At 58.1% G+C, this 20,614-nt stretch overlaps 1 protein-coding gene across 1 annotated transcript; it reads left to right on the top strand.

Annotated features, from left to right (window-relative positions):
• The first annotated feature begins 1,420 nt into the window (after positions 1-1,420).
• FSCN1 (fascin actin-bundling protein 1) lies at positions 1,421-11,404 on the top strand. Its single transcript, XM_026011373.2, has 5 exons — positions 1,421-2,398; positions 8,901-9,057; positions 9,151-9,272; positions 9,475-9,642; positions 10,077-11,404. The coding sequence occupies exons 1-5, from the start codon at positions 1,567-1,569 to the stop codon at positions 10,277-10,279; spliced, it is 1,482 nt and encodes a 493-aa protein (XP_025867158.1). The 5' UTR covers positions 1,421-1,566; the 3' UTR covers positions 10,280-11,404.
• The last annotated feature ends 9,210 nt before the right edge of the window (positions 11,405-20,614 follow it).

Raw genomic sequence — 20,614 nt, 5'->3', positions numbered from 1 at the left:
ACTGCCTGCCTCAGGTTCCAGGCCCTGCCAGTAAACCCATTTGAACCACGATGGTGAGGTGACACCATCTTCCACTGGAAGATAAAGAAATCCCTGGAGGGGTTTGCCTGGAGGAAGACAAGGCCCAGACCAACCAGCTGGGGAGCTAGTTCAGTGCTCTTTGCCTCTGGCCCCAAGACCTTGTGGGCAGCTTGTGGTCATGCTGGCATTCCAGGGGCTTGCTTGGCATGTGGGGAATGTCCCAGCAAAAGTCCTGGCCTTAGGAAAAGGAAGTGTTCCTAGAAGGGGGAGGAGAAGGCAGGGGTGGGTGTCTGCAGGGAATGCCCCCTTTGAGGGAGGAGTGTAAACAGTTGGGGTCCTGAAGGAGGGCTTCTACCTTCCAAACGTTTTCCAGTGTGCCCAGCTCAGCGACCTATGAAGTAGGAACCTGAGGGTACAAAGTAAGGGGCGCCCTAGTCCTGGAGCTGTGACCTGGACCCTGCCCTTCGGGCTGTCAGGCCAGGGCTGGTCCCACCTCTGATTAGCCCAGTAAAAGGGTATGCTAACCCTGCCCTGCCAGAGCGCCTGGGGGGCTCAGTCCTTCAGCGACTGCCTTAGCTCAAGTCATGATCTGGGGTCCTGGGATGGGTCCACTGAGTGTGGAGGCTGTTTCTCCTCTCTGCTCCCCTCTCCCTGATTGTGCGTGTTCTCTCTCTCTCAAATAAATAAAATAAATAAATAAAATCTTACAAAAACAACAACATAAAAACCCTGCACTGCCTACCCCACTGCCTGGAAGACCAGAACCTTGAGGCTTCTGCATCCCCAGAATGGGAACAGTAGTCACTCATCTCTGCCGACCTCCTAGAACTATTTTGGGCCAGCAAGGGCTGGGTACTTGGGCCACAGGGAGGTGTCTGGGTGGCCTTCAGGGAAATGTTTTGCAAGACCTGAGTTGGGTGAGTTGGGGTCTGCAGGCCCCTCCCCCAGCTCTTCTGGCCTGCCTGGACCCCTCTGGCCCACAGGCCCCTTGGGGTGCGGGTGGGGGGTCTCCCTCCTTCAAAGCTCTGCTTTAAGGCCACCTCCTCCAAGGAGCCTCCGGACCGCCTCCACCCGGTACTGATGTGTTCTGTGGTCTTTGCGGTCTCTGTCACAACCTCAAACCCGACTCGCCCTTCTTCCCCCCTAGGCTCAGGATGAGAGGTGCCCCGAGGGGTCCCGGGCTGCGGTGGGGCCCTGGCACCCGGGGGCGCGGGCGGCGGCGCGAGCTGAGGGCGCCGCGGAGGCCGGCGGCGCGGAAGCGGGGGGACGCCGAGGGCGGAACCGCGCCCCGCGCCCCTCGGTGCCCGCGCCGCGAGCTTCCCGCGCCCCCTCCCCCGCCGAGCCCCGGGGCGGGGCGGGGGCGGGGCCTCGCGGCGCTGACGTCACCCCGCCTAGAAAGGGGCTCGCGCGCCGCGGGCCGGCTTTGTGGAGCGCTGCGGAGGGTGCGCGCCGGGCCGCGGTCGCGAACAAAGGAGCCGGGCGCCGCCGCGGGGACCCGCCACCGACCTCCCGGGCCGCGCCGGGGCCCTCCCGCCCGCCGCCACCATGACCGCCAACGGCACCGCCGAGGCCGTGCAGATCCAGTTCGGCCTCATCAACTGCGGCAACAAGTACCTGACGGCCGAGGCGTTCGGGTTCAAGGTGAACGCGTCGGCCAGCAGCCTGAAAAAGAAGCAGATCTGGACGCTGGAGCAGCCTCCCGACGAGGCGGGCAGCGCGGCCGTGTGCCTGCGCAGCCACCTGGGCCGCTACCTGGCGGCGGACAAGGACGGCAACGTGACCTGCGAGCGCGAGGTGCCCGGCCCAGACTGCCGCTTTCTCATCGTGGCGCACGACGACGGCCGCTGGTCGCTGCAGTCCGAGGCGCACCGGCGCTACTTCGGCGGCACAGAGGACCGCCTGTCGTGCTTCGCGCAGACCGTGTCGCCGGCTGAGAAGTGGAGCGTGCACATCGCCATGCACCCGCAGGTCAACATCTACAGCCTGACCCGCAAGCGCTACGCGCACCTGAGCGCGCGGCCGGCGGACGAGATCGCCGTGGACCGCGACGTGCCCTGGGGCGTCGACTCGCTCATCACGCTGGCCTTCCAGGACCAGCGCTACAGCGTGCAGACCGCCGACCACCGCTTCCTGCGCCACGACGGGCGCCTGGTGGCGCGCCCCGAGCCCGCCACCGGCTACACCCTCGAGTTCCGCTCGGGCAAGGTGGCCTTCCGCGACTGCGAAGGCCGCTACCTGGCGCCGTCGGGGCCCAGCGGCACGCTCAAGGCGGGCAAGGCCACCAAGGTGGGCAAGGACGAGCTCTTCGCGCTGGAGCAGAGCTGCGCCCAGGTCGTGCTGCAGGCGGCCAACGAGAGGAACGTGTCCACGCGCCAGGGTGAGTGGGGACGCCGCCCCCCTCCTCTCCCGGGCCTTGCACAAAGCGCACCCCACCCCCGTACCTCCAGCCTCCCGCCCTTTCTCGCCCGCGGCGCCGCTACAATCCCTAGCGACGCCCGGTGCGCCCCCGCTGGGCGCGCCGGCCACCCCGCCTCGTCGCGGGACGTGCGCTCGGGCTGGGAGGAGGGGTCGAGGGGTGGGGCCTTGCCCATCCTTGGGCGCCGCTGCACACCCCCACCCAGCGCTGGGGTTGCGGCTCCCTGGGCCTCGCGTAGGTGCCGCCCTATGTGCTACCCTCCGAACCCCCACAGCCCCCCCCCTCGGAACTCCCCAAGAGCGCTGATCCAGCGGATTCCCCGGCCCAGCCCTGGGGAAGGGGGGGAACGCCCCTCCCCCCTTTCCTCGTACCCCTCCCCTAGTCAGCGGGTCTTTAGCTCACCGGCAGAGGAGAGGGTCGCTACGCGCGCTGGGAGAACCCCCACCCCCAGGGTCCTCCCAGCGCCGGCGGGATGGGGGGAACCTTTGATCGCCGCGGGGTGCGCTTCCACCTTCCAGCCCTCCGGCCCTTTCTCCACCCCCACATGTAGCCCCGAGGGGTCGGCCTCTGCTAGGGGGTGCGCCCCGAGTGTCTGCCCTTCCCCCCAGCCCCTCCTCCCGCGTCTGCCCCGCGCTCGAGGCCGCGGCCTTTGTGAGCAGGGGGGCGGGCTTCTCCAGAGGGCCCTCCCTCGCCCCCTTTGTCCTGCTCGGTCTCTGCAGATGGGAAAACCAGAGGCGGGCGGGCGGGGGAGGGGGATCGGTTTTCTGCGGGTGCCCCTGCTGAGGACCCCCCGCGCAGTTCCCGGACCAGTGCCCCGGTCCCGAGCTTCTCCTGGAGGCGGCCTCCCTCCTCGCGCCCCGGTCCCGGGACGGCGTGGCGCGGATGGCACCCTGCCAGGCACCCCGCCCTGCGCCTGCCGCACGGCTCGGGTCTGGTGCGCTCAGCTCTGCGGCCATCGGGAGGGCGGACTTAGGGTGAGCCCAGAGACCCCAGCCCGGGTCCTTCGGGAAGCCCCTACCCTCGGATGAACCCATCCCAAAGTGTCCCGCCTGGAACAATTGGCTGAAACTCGATTCGTCCTTTCCCGGGCCTCCCGCTGGCCTGGCCATTTCCTACCGGCCTGCGCGCCAGAAGTGAGCCCCCCCTCTTTTCCTTTTTAGATTCTCCCCCTGGGTAGTTTCCCTTCCTTCTGGCGCCCTCGTCCCTCCTTTGGCAAGGAAGACGGTTGATTCTTTGCAGCCAGAGGTCTCACTGGAGCGACCTGTGTGGGGGTCTTGCCCTGCTGAGTGGCAAGTTGGACTCCAGCCTCTGGAGATGGCTGGATGGTCGCTCGCTCAGTGCCCTCCTTCTGGTTTTGTGGACTTCTTGTCGTTATCCTGATGGCCACCCTCCTGACTCTGGGCTGGGACCGAGTAGAGGAGCTTGCAGCCTGGAGGGGGTGGAGGCTGGGTGGGGTAATGGCCATGTCTTGTGCCTGAGCTTCCTGATTGATTTGGGCAGTATTATTTCAGTTGTACAGATGAGCCGGTTTGGCCCAGAGAGGGTGAAGCCTTTGCCCAAGGTCACACAGCAAGTAAGCAACGGACAGAACTGCGTCTGTTTGACTACAGAATAGGCTCTTTTCTGAACCATTCCCGCCATACCTCCCAACCTCCAGGGCACAGTGGGTGGGCCTCTCGTTTCTGGTCTCACACAGTGTTGGTGGGGCAGGATTCCTCACCTGTTCAGCAAACATTGAGCCCCTACCAGGTAAGACATGTTCATTGGTGAACAAATGAGTATTTGTGCCTGGACCCTTCCCTGTTGTAGCTGATGATCTTGACATGATCAGCATTCCAGAGGTGTCAAGCAGAGGCCTGGGGGGGTCTGGAAATTACATTAGGATTCCAGATTAGACTGGGGCGGGGGAAGCAGCAGGTGTGGGGGGCGATTTCTGAAGAGGACCTGCAAGCTGACCTGGAAGATGAATGCAAGGCAGCATGTATCAGGCCTGTGGAACAGTGTTGCAGGCAAAAGGCGCAGCTTATGCAAAGGCCCTGAGGCAGGAAGGAGCAGAGAGCCCAGTATGGATAAGAAAAAGCTTGTAAGATTGGTAGGTGGGACTGGAACAGCCAGTGGGGCCACCAGATCCGTGATGGGTACTCACCAAGGCAGGCATGCTGCAGGTCTGCTGGCGGCATCCAGTGCCTTCCTTGGGGAAGATGTGGAGGAGCAGGTGACCCTGGCCCTAGCCCTTGGGGCCAGGAGGAGCAGAGCGAGTCTGGGCAGATGCCCTCTCCTCTTTATTAAAGCTTGCTGGGAGAGTCATGGTGTGATTCAGGCTGATGGGGCGGGGGCAGCTGGAAATGGGTCAGAAATGTTGGCTCATCTTTGAGTTTAAAGGTGTAAAGAACAGGGGGAGGGGTCTTTGGGGGCTGAGAGGGGGGCTCTTTTGGCTTCAAATCTTGGGGTCCTCATCTTGTTTTCATCTTAGCTGACCCCAAGGCTTCCTGGTGGGATGGAAGGAAACCAGAAGACCTGGAGCTGCTTTGGGGTGGGGGGCGTGTCTCAGAGGCCATTTTGGACAGGCCTGCGTGGCAAAGGAGGCGGTGTCTGTGCTTCTGACACATGTTGGGAAAAGCCAGCCAGGAAGGAGGAGGATCCTGGGCTTAGCTGGCTGGGGGGATGTGAATTATGCCCACAGGCTTACACAGGCCTGGCCTGGTGAGGGTGGGGTGCTCCCTGCTGAAGATGCAACCTGCTCCTTGGCCTCAGTTTCCCCATCTGTAAAGGGCTGGCCCAGGGCTGCCCTGGCTAGTTTCTTTAAGCCAGGGTTTGTTTCTGGGAGGAGGCATCTCAGCCACCAGGGAGTGGGGTCCTGGCACCTGAGGACTGATGTGACAGGCAGGTCATATACATTCATCCCAGGTCCTCAGAAATGCTGTAGCTGTGACCACTTCACAAGTGAGGACCTGGCTTGGGCAGGGATGAAGGTTGGCAGGGTTGCTGGGTGGGTAGCACTTCACACCCAGGTTGGGTGTCCTGCTATGCTCCTTGGAAGTCTCACCTGCTCGGGCTCTAGCCATGCTGGACTGCACCTCACCACATTTTCCACTTGGCTTCACAGCCTCCCTGCATCTGGCCAGCTGTGTCCTAGGGCTCCAGGCTCAGGAAATGCCCTTTCCCAGCCACTCAGAGGGACTCAAAGGCGAGGCTGGCTGGCTGGCTGAGAAAGAGCTGGTCAGGCTGGACTTAGCAGGATGTGTAAGAGCTCTCCCGAAGAGGCAGGGCATTTGAGGTAATTCAGTCCCTAATTCTTAGGCAAGGAGGGAGAAGGGATCTGAAGTGGTCTGGTAGTAGAAAGAGGGGAAGGGAAGTGGGGCCACAGAAGCTTCCAGGCCCCTTCCCCTAAACTGAAGGGGTGGTAGGGAACACATCCTTTGGACAATCAAGGGGAATTTGGGAACTGCTAAGGCTGAGGGGGATGGAGTGCCCTCTTTGAGCCACCATAGGGAATGACTCAGTCTGGTGACAGGAAAAGCCATGAGGCAGAGGGACAGGCAGGGCGGTGGAGGGGGGGAGGCAGGAGATGTGCTGAGCCCCCGCATCTGCCTCCCCAGTGCTTCTACCACCAGCCCGTGACTCAGTGCTGCTGCTGCTGCTGCTGTTGATGAAAAGAAAAATCCCAAAGAAAACCCTGTTCCCATAGTAACCAAGCTCTAATTAGAGATTCCAAGGCCAAGTGGGGCCTTTCCCTGTCTGGGCAGGGCCTTGGAGCCAGGAGGGGCCCCTCTGGATGTTGGGGAAACACTCCCCCCTGCACCCCTTCCTGTTGAGAATGGAAGACCTGGTGTCAGCTTGGCACCACGCCCCTGAGTCCTCCCAACCTCCTGGCAGAAAGCAGACCCTTCTGATGAGGGTGCCTGGTGTCCACTTTGGGTGGCTCCCTAGCTGGCCAAGGCCTCTCCATCAGACTTTCAGGTCTGACGGGGGCAGCTGATGGGGTCTGAGCGGCTGAGCAGATGGTGGCGGCTGTGTGGCCCTGGGCGTGGCCTCCTGTTCCTCTGGGGGAAGAGGAAGAGGAGGTCAGTACGGATTCCATGTTCCTAGCATGGGGCTGCCCCATCTCAGTCTCCCTGAGAAGGAGCCTCCCGACCGCCTGCTTTACCCCGAGCTGGGGAGGGGCTGTATTCAGACCAGCCCTTTGAACCAGCAGAGTGAGTGAGGCTGGAGATGGGACCTGTAATCCAGGTCCCTTCCCCCGCCTTTGGCCCCTCTCTCTGGCGATCCCCAACCTGTCTGCTGCTGGAGTGTACCCTGAAGGGCCCTTCCTCTTGGTCGATGCATGGGCGCACCGCACGTTGGTCAGGTGGTGCCTGCGACTGGGGTGGGCTGGCTCACGGTGTGGGTCCCTGTAGCAGTGAGGATGGGGCATGTGCACCAGCTTTTGGTGACTCCGGCCCCAAGTTGTGCTCCCCAGAGTGGCCTCAGGATGGTCCCATTCTTGGTGGCTTGGCTGCCCAGGGGCCCAGTCCCCGTTGACCCTCATGCTCGCCTAGTGCTGCGCTGTGGGTGTGTGGGTGTGTGTGGCTCACTACCCGACTCGCCCCCCAGTAAGTCGGTGGACATCAGGTGGAAGGGCCCCCAGGGGGCCTGGAGGCCTGAGCCCGAGGGCTTCCAGGAGAATCTGGCTCAGGGCCCTGGGTCTGCCAGTCCATAAAGAGGGCATGGCGGGAGGCCTGGGTTTGCCCACTTCCCCTCCTGAGGCTCACCAGGGGCCTCTCTGGGTGACCTTGGACAAGGACACACCATCTCTGTGCCTCAGTCTCCCTTTTCGTGGAGGTGAAGGTCCCCATCCCCTGGTGCTGAAGGGGGTTAAGACAGGCTCACGCCCTCAGGTCCTCCGCTGGGTGGTGGGTGGGTTCCGGGTGGGGAACTGACGATCCCCCATCCCCCATCCTCCATCTGCTCATCCAAAAGGACACCTGTCACACACACACCCCCCCCCCATGGTGGTCCCATCTTCCTAAAGGTGTCCAGATCCAAACGGTGACACACACTTTTGAGCTTGGAGTCTAGGTAGCCTGCAGAGTGGGTGGATGTCCCTGCTGTCGCAGTGGTTAAACCCAGGTGCTTGGGGCATGTGAATTTGTTCTGTGGAACCATATCCTACTTCCAGGTTTTAGCTGGAAGAGGCAACTCAGATAGCAAGACAATGGCCACGGAGATCAGCTCTGCTGGGCAGCAGCGCATGGGAGCATGGAGGACGGAGGCCCCCTCTGGTCTCATCAGATGATTTAGGGATAGGGATAGGGATAGAGTGTGAGCATGTTGCCTAGATCCTCTGCAAATCGACATCTGTGGCGTGCGTCTGCGCCTGGGAGAAGGCGAGGAGGGTGTGTTCGCCACTGTTTGCAGTGTGTTCTGGGTGTGGTGGGCATGGGGGTGTGTGTGACCTTTTTTTGTTTTTTTTTTGTTTTTTTTTGAGAGAGGGAGAGGGAGAGAGGGAGAGAGAATGCCCACGGGAGGGGAGGGGCAGAGGGAGAGCGAGAGAGTGAATCTCAAGCAGGTTTTGTGGAGACCTGGGGCTTGATCTCATGACCCTGAGACCATGACCTGAGCTGAAATCAAGTCAGAGGCTTTACCGACTGAGCCACCCATGTGCCCGAGCCACCCATGCGCCCGTGTGACTTCATTTTTATGCATTTATGAGTTTTGTAAATTTCCTGAAAGGAAGGCGTGCTATTACATTTTACTCTTAACTTAGACACAGGAACAGGAAGGATATGATATGTTAGTTTCCCCCGGATGCGATATTCCTCCATCTAGCTCCATCTGTCCCTTTATTCATTGTTTTTGGTTGTATTTAAAGCAAATCCCGGGCAGCCCACGTGGCTCAGTGGTTTAGCACCGCCTTCAGCCCAGGGTGTGATCCTGGAGTCCTGGGATCGAGTCCCCCGTTGGGCTCCCTGCATGGAGCCTGCTTCTCCCTCTGCCTGTGTCTCTGTCTCTCTCCGTGTCTCCCATGAATAAATAAATAAAATCTTTAAAAAAATAAGTAAAGCAAATCCCTGACATTGGGGCATTTCATCTGGAGGTATTTGTCTATATCTGAAAAATGAGGCCATTTTCTTACATAACCACGATATGATTAACAATAATTAATCCTTAATATTTAATCCTGGGCCACATTAAGATTCTTCCAATTGGTTCTAGAACATCTTTGTGCGGATGGTTTGTTGGAAGAAACATTTAGCATCGGAGAAATGATGTGAGGCAGACATAGCCGGCCTTAGTCCTTGCCTGGCCCTCTGCCTGGGTCCTGGGTCCTGCCCCCTAATGTGGAGGCTGGGGGGTCTGGGCAGCTGCTGCCCCCGCCCCCCACCTGTGGCAGCCCCGCTGTGTTGGTGTGAGGGCAGGGCCATGGGCCCACCAGGTCTGGGGCTGCAGGGGTCCCTGTGCCAATGGGAAGCTCTCCCTGCAGGTATGGACCTGTCAGCCAATCAAGATGAGGAGACTGACCAGGAGACTTTCCAGCTCGAGATTGACCGCGACACCAAAAAGTGCGCCTTCCGCACCCACACGGGGAAGTACTGGACGCTGACGGCCACAGGGGGCGTGCAGTCCACTGCCTCTACCAAGTGAGTGCCCCACCCGCCCAGGCCAGCCCTTCCAGGGGGATGGGGCCCGGGGACCCGGGGCAGCCCCTCCTGACCCTGTCCTGCCACCTCCAGGAATGCCAGCTGCTATTTTGACATCGAGTGGCGTGATCGGCGGATCACACTGCGTGCGTCCAATGGCAAGTTTGTGACAGCCAAGAAGAACGGGCAGCTGGCTGCCTCAGTGGAGACAGCAGGTAGCCACCTGTGGGCACAGCCCAGTCCTGGGTTCTCTGGAGGGTCTGCCCACCTCGTAGGCACTCACCAGCACCTATCCCTGCCTCCCATGGCTGACATGCCCCGTGACCCCAGGCTCCCTGCTTTCCCTCTGTGGGCCACGCCCTGATCATCTCAGTCCCATTCCATGAGGCTCACTGCCCTTCCCCTTTCCTGGGACAGGGGATTCGGAGCTTTTCCTCATGAAGCTCATCAACCGTCCCATCATTGTGTTCCGTGGGGAGCATGGCTTCATTGGTTGCCGAAAGGTCACGGGCACCCTGGATGCCAACCGCTCCAGCTACGATGTCTTCCAGCTGGAGTTCAATGATGGTGCCTACAACATCAAAGGTGAGTTCTGAGGGGGGTGGCTTCAGTGGGGTGCAGGGGCCAGCGTGATGGCACAGGACTCAGACCCTTTGTCTCACTTTGGGGCTCAGTCTGGCTGCCTTGTGACTTGGCTCTGGGGACAGATATCCTGTGGCCACTGGTCCCCTTCCCCTCTTCTCCATGTAGGAGCGAGGACTCCCTGCTCCCCGACCCCCGAGCTAGAGAAAGGGGAGGAGAGCAGAAGGAGACAGGATTCTGGAAAGGGTCGGCAGGGAAGGTCACACACCTGAATTAAGGAACTTCAACCCCGGGTCAGGGGAAGAGGTGCAGACCCCTGTCCGGCATGGGTGGGAGGCTTGAGTGGGCCCAGCACAGAACTCACCCCACTCTGGAGCCATGATTGTGGGGTGGGGAACTGGCCCAGGCTGGGGCCTGATGGGTCTCGCCACCCCCAGACTCCACAGGCAAGTACTGGACAGTGGGCAGTGACTCATCGGTCACCAGCAGCAGTGACACCCCCGTGGACTTCTTCTTCGAATTCTGTGACTACAACAAAGTGGCCATCAAGGTGGGCGGGCGCTACCTGAAGGGGGACCATGCAGGGGTCCTGAAGGCCTGCGCTGAGACCATCGAGCCAGCCACGCTCTGGGAGTACTAGCCCGCTGCCCAGCGCCCCATCCCCGCCCTGCCCACACCCTTCTGCTAATAACTCTCTTCTCCAGGCGGGCTCCGGCGTGGTGACGAGCCCCTTGCCTTTCAAACTGGAAACCCAGCAAGAATGGTGCCCCTACCTGTTGCCCCGGGCCTGGCCCTCGGAGGGATCTCAGACCCTTCTGTCCTCTCTTCTCTGCTGTGGGCGAGGCTGGCACCCCTTTCTTGTGACCTCAGACAACTCTGAGCCTTATTTTCCCAAAGTGGCCAAGAAGAGTGGGGGGCTGGGAGCCTGGCGGGTGTGTAACTGGAATCTCCTGCCCCCTCCCGAGAGCCTCTGCCCCCCACTTCCCAGGAACTGGGCCATCGGGGCCCCCCTGGTACACCTTCCCTGTGTCTGGGGAAGGCCGCGGGAAGGAGGGGGTGCAACCAGCGAGCGCCTGCTGCTTGCTCCTCTGCACCAAGCAGGCTCACCCTCCGCACATCCTGCTCTGGCCTGGGGCCCTACTCTCTCTCCTTTCATCCTGGCCTGACTGGAAGCAGAAAATGACCAAATCAGTATTTTTTTTTTTTTTTTTTTTTAAATGAAGAATAATTGCTGGAAGCACCCAGGCAAGCCTCGTGGTAGCCGCGAGCGATCTTCAAGGGGTCTTGTGGAGGAGTCTTGAAACAGCATCTCCAGGAGTTGGTGCTCTATTGTTTGCTAGTTGTGGGGGGGCAGGATGCTCCCCTGAGTCCAGAACCTGCCCCTACCTCCCCAGGAGGCTCTCGCTGGCCCCCTCCTTCCTGCCTGCCTAGGCCTCTGTCCCCATCTGGTGGTGCTGAGCCCCCTCGCCGCCTCAGCCAGAACCCCCGGTGTGATCGGTGCTCCCCGTCCGACCAGACTCCTCGGGTCTCGGGGTGGGATGAAGCTGGGCGTCGCCCTCCACCGGGAGCCCCATGGGGAACCCCCAGGCCCCTGGCTCCCAGCCCTGCCCCTGCCAGCCCCCCCTACCAGTTCATCTCTGCCATGCATCTCACTCTGGGTGTCTTGGTCTTTTATTTTTTGTAAGTGTCATTTGTATAACTAAACGCCCATAATAGTAGCTTCAAACTGGAAAAGCAAAATAAAATAATGCGAGTGTGCAGCCCAGAGCTGGCCTGCGTGTCTTGGGGATGAAGGTGGTGGGACGGTGTGTGTGTGTGTGTGTGTCCAGGGTCCCATGGGTGCTCCGAGCAACCTGGACATCTCTAGGAGTGGAGGAGGGCCCTGCAAGGGGTGGGCTTTTACACCAGTGTCCCAAGCACATAGTGGGAGCTCCTGGGGTGGGGTTGGGGCAGGGAGGTGGCTGGATCTGGTTCCACAATTTCCCACCTGCAGTATTGGGAGTCCTGGAATAGGTGTGCACTCGGACTGGGCCCTTGCACTGCACACCTGCGTGCACAGGAGGCAGAGATCAAGGTAACATGAACCCATAGATCCAACTTCTTCCTCCTGCCTCCACGGATGCACCTTCGACCAGAACTTGGAAGTATGGGGCCCTTGGCTGCCCTCATACATTGCAAGAAGCCTTGTGTGGATCCACCCACACCCCCAAGCACTAGGCTCAGGTGCCCCAGGGGCCCTCAGGACGGACACAGATGGGTGCAGATCTTGGAAGGAGTGTGCTGGATGCTATGGTTGGGGGCCAGGATGGGCCCCTACATCAAAGCAGGACCCCCAGGCTTAGCCCCCAGGAGCTGGGGGGCCTCTCCATCTGGCAGACAGGAACCTGAGGCCTTCCTGAGCCCATCCTGTGTCCCGGGCCCTTGGCCACCTCCACGTGGCCAGCCCTGCACCAGGTCACGGAGGTCGAGCTTCCCAAGCGGCAGCGCTGTTCCTACAGAGGAGGAGACGGGGGTTCAGAGAGCAAGACACAGCCTTGCGGGTAGAGGGGGCGCCCCACGGGTGTCCAAGAAGTAGCCGGTGGCCTGGAAAGGATGGGGACGTGGCGGGGGGGGGGGGGGGGGGGGGTTGCTGGAACGGCCTGACTCTCACCTTGCTGCCAGAGCGGTCAGCGGGAGCGCTGATTGGCTGCCGGTGACGCAACCGGGATCCCTGCGCCGTGATTGGTGCTCCCTGGAGGCGGGAGTCTCGAGATTGACAAGGGCAGATGGCGCCACCACGAGCTGTTGGGGCCCCGGCGGGGTCCTGGCGGCCAATCCCCCACCCCTGTTAAAGCCAGGCTGGAAGCCAGAAAAGTCTCAATGACGTGGAAGGAACATATGAATCCTCCGGAGCCAAACTCTTCCAGGCCTTGGGGGGAGGTGAGCTCGCTGAACTGGGTTGGGAAGGGGGGCGCCCAGTTGGGCAGTTGTACATCCTGCGGGGGAGGTAGTCCCCTGCGCTGCCCGGGAGAGCCCTGCCCACGGAGCAGGAATGAATTGCCCTGGAATGACCCCCAGGGTCCCCTCCGGGAGTCCGAGCCTAATCTGAATCCCATTCTTTCCCCAAAATGGGCACCTGCCACATGGTTGCTTCTTTCCCAAAAATGGGCACCTGCCACATGGTTGCGCCCTCTGGGAGTCGCGGTGACCGAGGTGCACGGGGTAGTTGGGGAGATGATCACACCTAGGGAAAGAGGACTGGACAAGGGATGGGACGGACAGTCTGGGCAGAGGGAACAGCATAAGCTGTTCCCATAGGCCGAAGCCAGGCAGGCGATGAAGTGGAGCCTCCTTGGGTCCCAGCTGGGACTGGGTCTGAGCAAGTGATGCTGATGTCTCCAAACCCACCTGGAAGCAACTGGTATCCTCAGAAGCGGGTAAGACTCTCCTGTGGGCGCATGAGGAGCATCTTGGGGACCAGCCTCACTCCCACACACCCCAGCTCCCAATTCCCCGCTCCGGCCATCAGAACTGGCTCTGAGGCCTGGGCTTGGATTCCAGAGCAGGAGATGCCCTTCTCACTCCTGCCAGAAGAACCCTCCTCAGTTTCCACGTTCACAAGGGCCTGCCCAGCACATCACATGTGACCCCGCGTTTGCCGGGGTTTCTGCACATGCGTGGGCATGTGCATCTGTGAACACAAAATCCGGGATCCACACAGAGAGACCTGTGCGGGTGCAGGCACAGACATGCAGATGGACACCCAGACGGGAGTGCACACAGTTCCCCCCCACCTCGCGGGAACTGAGTACTGATTGCTGGCCAGTGGCTGGGCCTCTGCACCTCAGGGTGCCCACTCCCCTCCAGGCCCTGACTGGCAGGTCTTCCTCATCTCCAGCTGGATCAACACTTAGCAGGGACTCCCCCAGTTGTGAAGGTGGGTCCCTTCCACGCCTGCCTTGGAGGGTGAGCAAGAGTCCAGGTGAGCAAGAGTCCAGCCTCCCATTGCTTTGATGGGGAAACTAAGCCCTAGCAGATGCCTAGTAGCCCTGGGCGAGCGCAGTGGTGCTCTGGGTTACTCATCACGGTTAATTAGGAGCCCTAAAGATCACAGGAAAAATATTCAATGAAATTAAAGGAAGGAAAAACAAAGAGACAAGCGTTTTTCCCTCCCATGTGTCCGGCCCTGTCAGGGCAGAGGCTGCGGGTGGGCTGGAAACAGAGCAGTATGGCCAGAGTACACAGGCCATCCCAGGGCCTAACCCCAGTCCTGGGCCTCCTCATTCCTGTCTGCCAGGCTCCCCACACGTGTGGTCCTTTATTTTTTTTTTTATTTTTATTTTTTAACATTTTTTTTAAATTTTTATTTATTTATGATAGTCACACAGAGAGAGAGAGAGAGGCAGAGACACAGGGAGAGGGAGAAGCAGGCTCCATGCACCGGGAGCCCGACGTGGGACTCGATCCCGGGTCTCCAGGATCGCGCCCTGGGCCAAAGGCAGGCGCCAAACCGCTGCGCCACCCAGGGATCCCCGTGTGGTCCTTTAAAGGACCCATGTTGGGATGGGACCCGAAGCCCTGCGGGAGGGCCCTGGAGCCATCCTTCTGGTGGAGGAGGCCTCCACCCACCAGAGGGTAAGGGGGAGGGGTGGGGTGTGTACAGAGCATTTGGCCTGGGGCCTAAGCCCCTTAGTGTACACCCCCCCCAAGGGGTCACCAGGAGGAGGCTGGTCCTCCAGGAGGTGTGAATAATCTAGACAAAAACTACACAGACAGTGGAGACAGTGGGGAGGGATCTGGACTCCCCTCTACCTCCCTGGGACTCAGGTCTGACCTCTAGGACAGGAGGAAGAGACCCACCTCCCAGGCACCTCCTGTTGGTGCCAGGCACTGGCAGGTGTTCTAAGAGGGTTATGACTTTATTATTATTGTTATTTTAAGAATTAAGGTAATAAAAGCATAGACGATGACATCAGATGGTGTCCAGCTCCAGTCCTCTGCCCCCAGGGGTAATGCTGTTGGTGGTGTCTTTGACTCTCCAGAAAATATTATTATTATTTTAGATTTTATTTATTTATTCATGAGAGACACACACAGAGAGGCAGATACACAGGCAGAGGGAGAAGCAGGCTCCCTGCAGGGAGCCCGATGTGGGACTTGATCCCAGGATCCTGGGATCATGACCTGAGCCAAAGGCAGACGCTCAACCACTGAGCCACCCGGGTGCCCCAGGAAAATCTTATTTTCATGTATTCATAGATAGCCCTTGCCATGTGCCAAGTCCTAACCCCTTAATAACTCAGTCTCTGTGATGGGCTGAACTGTGTCCCCCTTAAATTCGTGTGCTGAGGCCGGAATTCCCAGTACCTTCCCACAGAATGTGATTGTGCGAGGAGACAGGATATTTCAGGAGGTGATTAAGATTTCAAAAGGTCGCTGAGGTGAGCCCCACTCCAGTCTGACCATGTCCTTGTAAGAAGAGGCGATTAGGAGACAAATGTGCACAGAGGGAAGGCGGCGTGAGGCCGGGGAGAGAGGCCCGGATCTGGGCCGGTGGACTCCGGGTGGGAAGAAAATGTGCCCTTTGCCCTGGTGCCCTTGTCCTAGCCCCGCAGGGAAGCGAGTCTTGTGACTCCTACTTATTGGCACAGACACTGAGCCTCAGAGTGGCTCAGTCGGTGAAGGTGAAGCATCTGCCTTCGGCTCAGGTTGTGATCCCAGGGTCCTGGGTTCGAGCCCCACGTCAGGCTTCCTGATCAGCCTGGAGTCTGCTTCTTCCTCTGTTTCGGCCACTCCCCCTCCCGCTCATGATCTCTCTCTCTCTCTCTCTCTCTCTCTCTCTCTCTCATAAATAAATAAATAAAATCTTAAAGTAAAAAAGAAATTGAGGCTCAGGGAGGTTAAGTAAGTTGCTCTGAGGTTGGGGTACAGTGGGGATTTATGTATAAAAACGCAACCCATGGGATCCCTGGGTGGCGCAGCGGTTTAGTGCCTGCCTTTGGCCCAGAGCGCGATCCTGGAGATCCGGGATCGAATCCCACGTCGGGCTCCTGGTGCATGGAGCCTGCTTCTCCCTCTGCCTGTGTCTCTGCCTCTCTCTCTCTCTCTCTGTGTGACTATCATAAATAAATAAAAATTAAAAAAAAAATTCAGAGAAGTTAAAAAAAAAAAATGCAACCCATCTGTGCACACAGGCAGACACTCATCTGCATGTGAGGCTCCCCCAGAATCAGACAGACAAGCACATTCAAGGCCAAGTGGCTTATTTGGGAGGTGACCCCAGGAAACAGGGAGGGGGAATGTGAGCCTGTCACACAATATTGGTCCCTCTGTCACTGACTTGTCGACCCGGTGTGGTGTACACGACATTGACCTGTGTTGCTCCCCCGATGGACACTGGCTTCCGCCTTTTGGCTCTGTGAACGCTGGCGATGCGAACATGGGGGTACACATCTTTCTCTGAGTGCCTGCTTTCTGTTCTTTGGGATTTAGATCCCACAGTGGCCTTCTGTTTCATATGGCCATTCCAATTTTGCCTTTTTTTTTAAGATTTATTTATTTATTTATTTATTTATTTATTTATTTATTTATGATAGACAGAGAGAGAGAGAGAGAGAGAGAGAGAGAGAGGCAGAGACACAGGCAGAGGGAGAAGCAGGCTCCATGCAGGGAGCCCAACGTGGGACTCAATCCTGGGACTCCAGGATCACACCCTGGGCTGAAGGCGGCACTAAACCGCTGAGCTACCCAGGGATCCCCCTCACTTGACATTTTGATAGATGTGGCCAGATCGCTTCCCCAAAGACACTCCCCACCCTGCCCCACTGTGGATGAGTGTTTCTTCATGTTCTCCCTCTCCTGGATGGAATTGTTCTGGAAGCTTCTTGACAGGCTAAGGTGAAAGCGAGGGTCCTGCATAGATCAGTGGTGTAAGGGTCACCTCATGTGGGTTAATTCGTGCTAATGGGGGCACTAATGGAAGGGGGCACTCAGGCTGGGTGGGGCCTCTTCATCTCTTCCTCTTGCCACCTGGCTTCCTTCTTCTCTGGAGCACTGATGGCTGATTTGGGGGACGTAAATAAAAGCCTCCATATCTCCCAGGGCTGTGTCCAGATAAAGTGTCCCCCAAGAGCTGACCCCTGTCCCCCAAAAGCTGATCCAGCTGCAGGTGGGCCTGGAGGGGCTCTGTAGGGGCCCGTGCTGTAGCCCTGCTGCCCCCCACCCGGCCCCAGGTCCTCCCCACAAAGACCCCATCTGCAGACACTGAGCAGCCTGTCCTGGCCGCCTCCTCCTCCTTGGCTTCTGTGCCCTGCGATCCTCAGCCTCCCCAAGTTCTTAGTCTGTCCCCTCCACTCAGGGAGGCCACCAGCTTCTGCCCGGCTGGGACCTGGAGGTTGCCACTCTGCTTCCCCTTCCTCTGTAGCTGTCCTCATGGACCAGGTACTGGGTCGTACTCTCGGCATCCACCCTCCTGTACTATGGAGCCAAGTCCTTGCGGGGCACAGACAGAAACCACGTAAGTCCCACGAAAGGACTCTCCAGGCTGGGACTTCACGTAGTGTGACCTGGGGGTAATGGGCGTGGGGAGGAAAACAGAGGAGGTGGTGGGAGTAGGAAGGAGCCCTGCCGGGCCCAGCTCAGCTTCTTTGGGGAGTGGAGGACGTGGGCCTCCTGGTTACGCGGCTGTTCTTCCCCAGGATAAATCCACACCCGGCAAAAAGGTCTCCGGTGTGGGCTGGATGGTGCAGCTGCCTGATGACCCTGAGAAGGGGTCCGGGAAGTCATTCGGGAAATCACGGAGTCCCCTTCTCCCAGGGACCACTGCCTGCTTTTGTTGTCCAGCATCTGAATGCTACTGTCCAAGGAGAGGTAAGGCCTGTGATCCTTGTTACTCCGTTACAGCCAGAGTGTTCTTTCTCTCTCTTTCTTTCTTTCTTTCTTTCTTTCTTTCTTTCTTTCTTTCTTTCTTTCTTTCTTCTTTCTTCCTTCCTTCCTTTCTTTCTTTTTCTTTTTCTTTCTTCTTCTTCTTCTTTCTTCTTTTCTTTCTTCTTCTTCCTTCCTTTCTTTCTTCTTCTTCTTTCTTTCTCTTTCTTTCTTTCTTTCTTTCTTCTTTCTTTCTTTCTCTTTCTTTCTTTCTTTCTTTCTCTTTCTTTCTTTCTTTCTTTCTTTCTTTCTTCTTTCTTTCTTCTTTTCTTTCTTTCTTTTTCTTTCTTTCTCTTTCTTTCTTCTTCTTTCTTTCTCTCTTTTTTCTTTCTCTTTCTTTCTTTCTTCTTTCTTTCTTTCTTCTTCTTTCTTTCTTTCTTCTTTTCTTTCTTTTTTTTATTTTATTTTTTTTTATTTTTTATTTTTTATTTTTTTTAATTTATGATAGTCACAGAGAGAGAGAGAGAGAGAGGCAGAGACACAGGCGGAGGAAGAAGCAGGCTCCATGCACCGGGAGCCTGATATGGGATTCGATCCCGGGTCTCCAGGATCGCGCCCTGGGCCAAAGGCAGGCGCCAAACCGCTGCGCCACCCAGGGATCCCCTTTTCTTTCTTTTTCTTTCTTTCTTTCTTTCTTTCTTTCTTTCTTTCTTTCTTTCTTTCTTTCTTTCTTCTCTTTTCTTTCTTTCTTTCTTTCTTTCTTTCTTTCTTTCTTTCTCTTCTTTTTCTTCTTTCTAAAAAGATTTTCTTTATTTATTCATGAGAGACAGAGAGAGAGGCAGAGACACAAGCAGAAGGAGAAGCAGGTTCCCTGCAGGGAGCTTGATCCTGAGCCAAATGCAGACGCTCAACCGCTGAGCCACTCAGGTGCCGCGTTTTCTCCCCTTTCTTTTCTTTTTTTTTTTTTTTTTTTTTTTTTAATTTTTATTTATTTATGATAGTCACAGAGAGAGAGAGAGAGAGAGAGAGGCAGAGACACAGGCAGAGGAAGAAGCAGGCTCCATGCACCGGGAGCCTGATGTGGGATTCAATCCCGGGTCTCCAGGATCGCGCCCTGGGCCAAAGGCAGGCGCCAAACCGCTGTGCCACCCAGGGATCCCTACTCGCTCACATTTTCTGATTCCAAAACACAACTTGGCTGATATTTCTGTGGCTCCTGTATGTCACACCGTGTCTTGGCCTACAATAGTAGCTCACTTCGTGTCCTGTGGAGCCCCTGCTGAGGTGGGTATTTGGAGCCTCATTTTGCAAATTTATTCTTCCAACAACGATTTCTGAGCATCTTGGGCCCTGAGCCGGTGCCAGAGACGCAGAGCCAAGCAGAACGGCACTCCTGGTCCTGCGGGAAGGCCGGCATGGTGGAGAATATTCCATGGCAGGGAATGGGCCCGAGATGGCCAGGGTTTCAGGAGGAGAGGCACACAGAGGACTGGGTCGTGGTTCAGAGTGGGGCAATGGCAGAGCTGGGCAGGAACCGTGTGTCCCCACATCCTTTGGTGACACCCGGCCTCCAGTACGTTCCAGGTTTCCTTTTTGGCCTTGTTCCCCATCAGAGGTGAGAAAGGAGATGTCTGTGGGGGAGGCGTCAGAGTCCCCAGGAGACTGAGGCTGAGCAGGCGAGGAGGACGGCCATGTGGGCAGGGGCACCGTGTAGGCCACGCACTCCATCCCCAGGCCCAGGCCTCCCCAGAGCCCCCAGTGGGTGGCACTGAAGCCTATTGGGGCTGGGGGACCTTGCATGGTGACTGTGCCAGGCTGGATCTGTTTGTTCCTTGGGGTGGATCTCTGGGGGCCCTGGGATGGAGGGCCACCTGGGGGTCTCCATCAGGCCGCAGAGATGCATGTCATCTGCGGAGCACCCTTCCTTTGAGCTGTGGGCACGTGTTTACCTTATGGACAGAGTGACTCTTATAACTCATGTGCTCGTCCATGTGAGCTGCTGGGAAGGGTGAAGCTGCCTTTAGAGACTGGGCCAGGCTGCCTGGCGGAGGCGGGCTTCAAAGCCCCACTTCTGCACTGTGTTCATTTTAATACTGTAACTTTACTTTGTGTTCCAGTTTGGTTTTTCTGCTTGTTTTATGTCATGTATTTTTTTGGTAAGTGGCCTCAATCTTGACAGAAATGAGAGACTCTGAGAGAGACTGAGAAAGAGAGAACCAGACTTGGAGCAGAGAAAAGAGAGAATGAAGGCCCTCCCCCAGAAGGCTGTGGCCTTGATCTCCGTGTGGTGACATCCTGGGCACAGGGGGACAGCCCACCTTTCCCAGGCCACGAATGCTTGCCCAGGGCTTGGTTCAGGGTAAGCCTGAGTGGTGGTTTATGGTCCAGTCTCTGCTTGGGAGGCGAGGGCTTCTGGCATCGGGGTCTCGTCGATGGGCTTGGCCGGGAGGAGCCAGGTGGGTGGCTTCTGCTCAGGGCTGGCCTCTTGGAGGTCAGCGTCGTGCTGGACGGAGCCTCTGGCCACGACTGACGAGCGGCCAGGGCAGAGCAGCCCTTGGGGAGGCCATCTGGAGGTTGCAGTCTCAGCCGAACCCCAGAGGAGAGCAGAGCTGCCTGGTTGAGCCCATCAACCTGCAGCACTGTCAGAATCAGCTCCTCTGGGCTTTCCAGGTTGCCACTGTGGGCTGTGTTCATTTGTTTGTTTTAAAGATATTTATTTATTAGAGAAAGAGGGAGAGAGAAAGTAGGGCAGAGGCAGAGGGAGAAGCAGACTCTCTGCTGAGCCTGGAGCCCGATGCTGGACTCCATCCCAGGGCCCTGAGATCATGACCTGAGCCGAAGGCAGACGCTTCGCCGACTGAGCCCCCCAGGCGCCCCTGTGGGCCTGTGGCCTGTGGTTTTTGCAGCAGTGGATGAGAGGCCGGAGAAGCAGGGGGCAGCTGGTTCTGGAGGCGGCAAGGCTTTGCAGGGAGGGGCGGAGGGACAGCGCCTGGACAGCACGCATGCAGGGAGTTGCTCCTGGGCACCCAGAAGAACCAGAGGGCCTAAGGGAAGTTTCCCAGGAAGGTCCGAGAAAGGCTGGCCCTTTAGTCCAGTGCCGGGTCCTCCCATGGGTGGGGGCACCAGCTCTTCT

The sequence above is a fragment of the Vulpes vulpes genome, chromosome 3 (genome assembly GCF_048418805.1).
Source record: "Vulpes vulpes isolate BD-2025 chromosome 3, VulVul3, whole genome shotgun sequence".
Classification (NCBI taxonomy): domain Eukaryota; kingdom Metazoa; phylum Chordata; class Mammalia; order Carnivora; family Canidae; genus Vulpes; species Vulpes vulpes.
Note: the sequence above shows the minus strand (reverse complement) of the source record. Positions and strands in the feature narration are given on the sequence as shown.

Bases quoted from the DNA above. Each gene is read 5' to 3' on its own strand.
- FSCN1 (XM_026011373.2), top strand. From the start codon at position 1,567: ATGACCGCCAACGGCACCGCCGAGGCCGTGCAGATCCAGTTCGGCCTC. The intron at 9,058-9,150 runs GTGAGTGCCCCA...TGCCACCTCCAG, and splicing joins CAGTCCACTGCCTCTACCAA to GAATGCCAGCTGCTATTTTG. The intron at 9,273-9,474 runs GTAGCCACCTGT...TTCCTGGGACAG, and splicing joins TGCCTCAGTGGAGACAGCAG to GGGATTCGGAGCTTTTCCTC.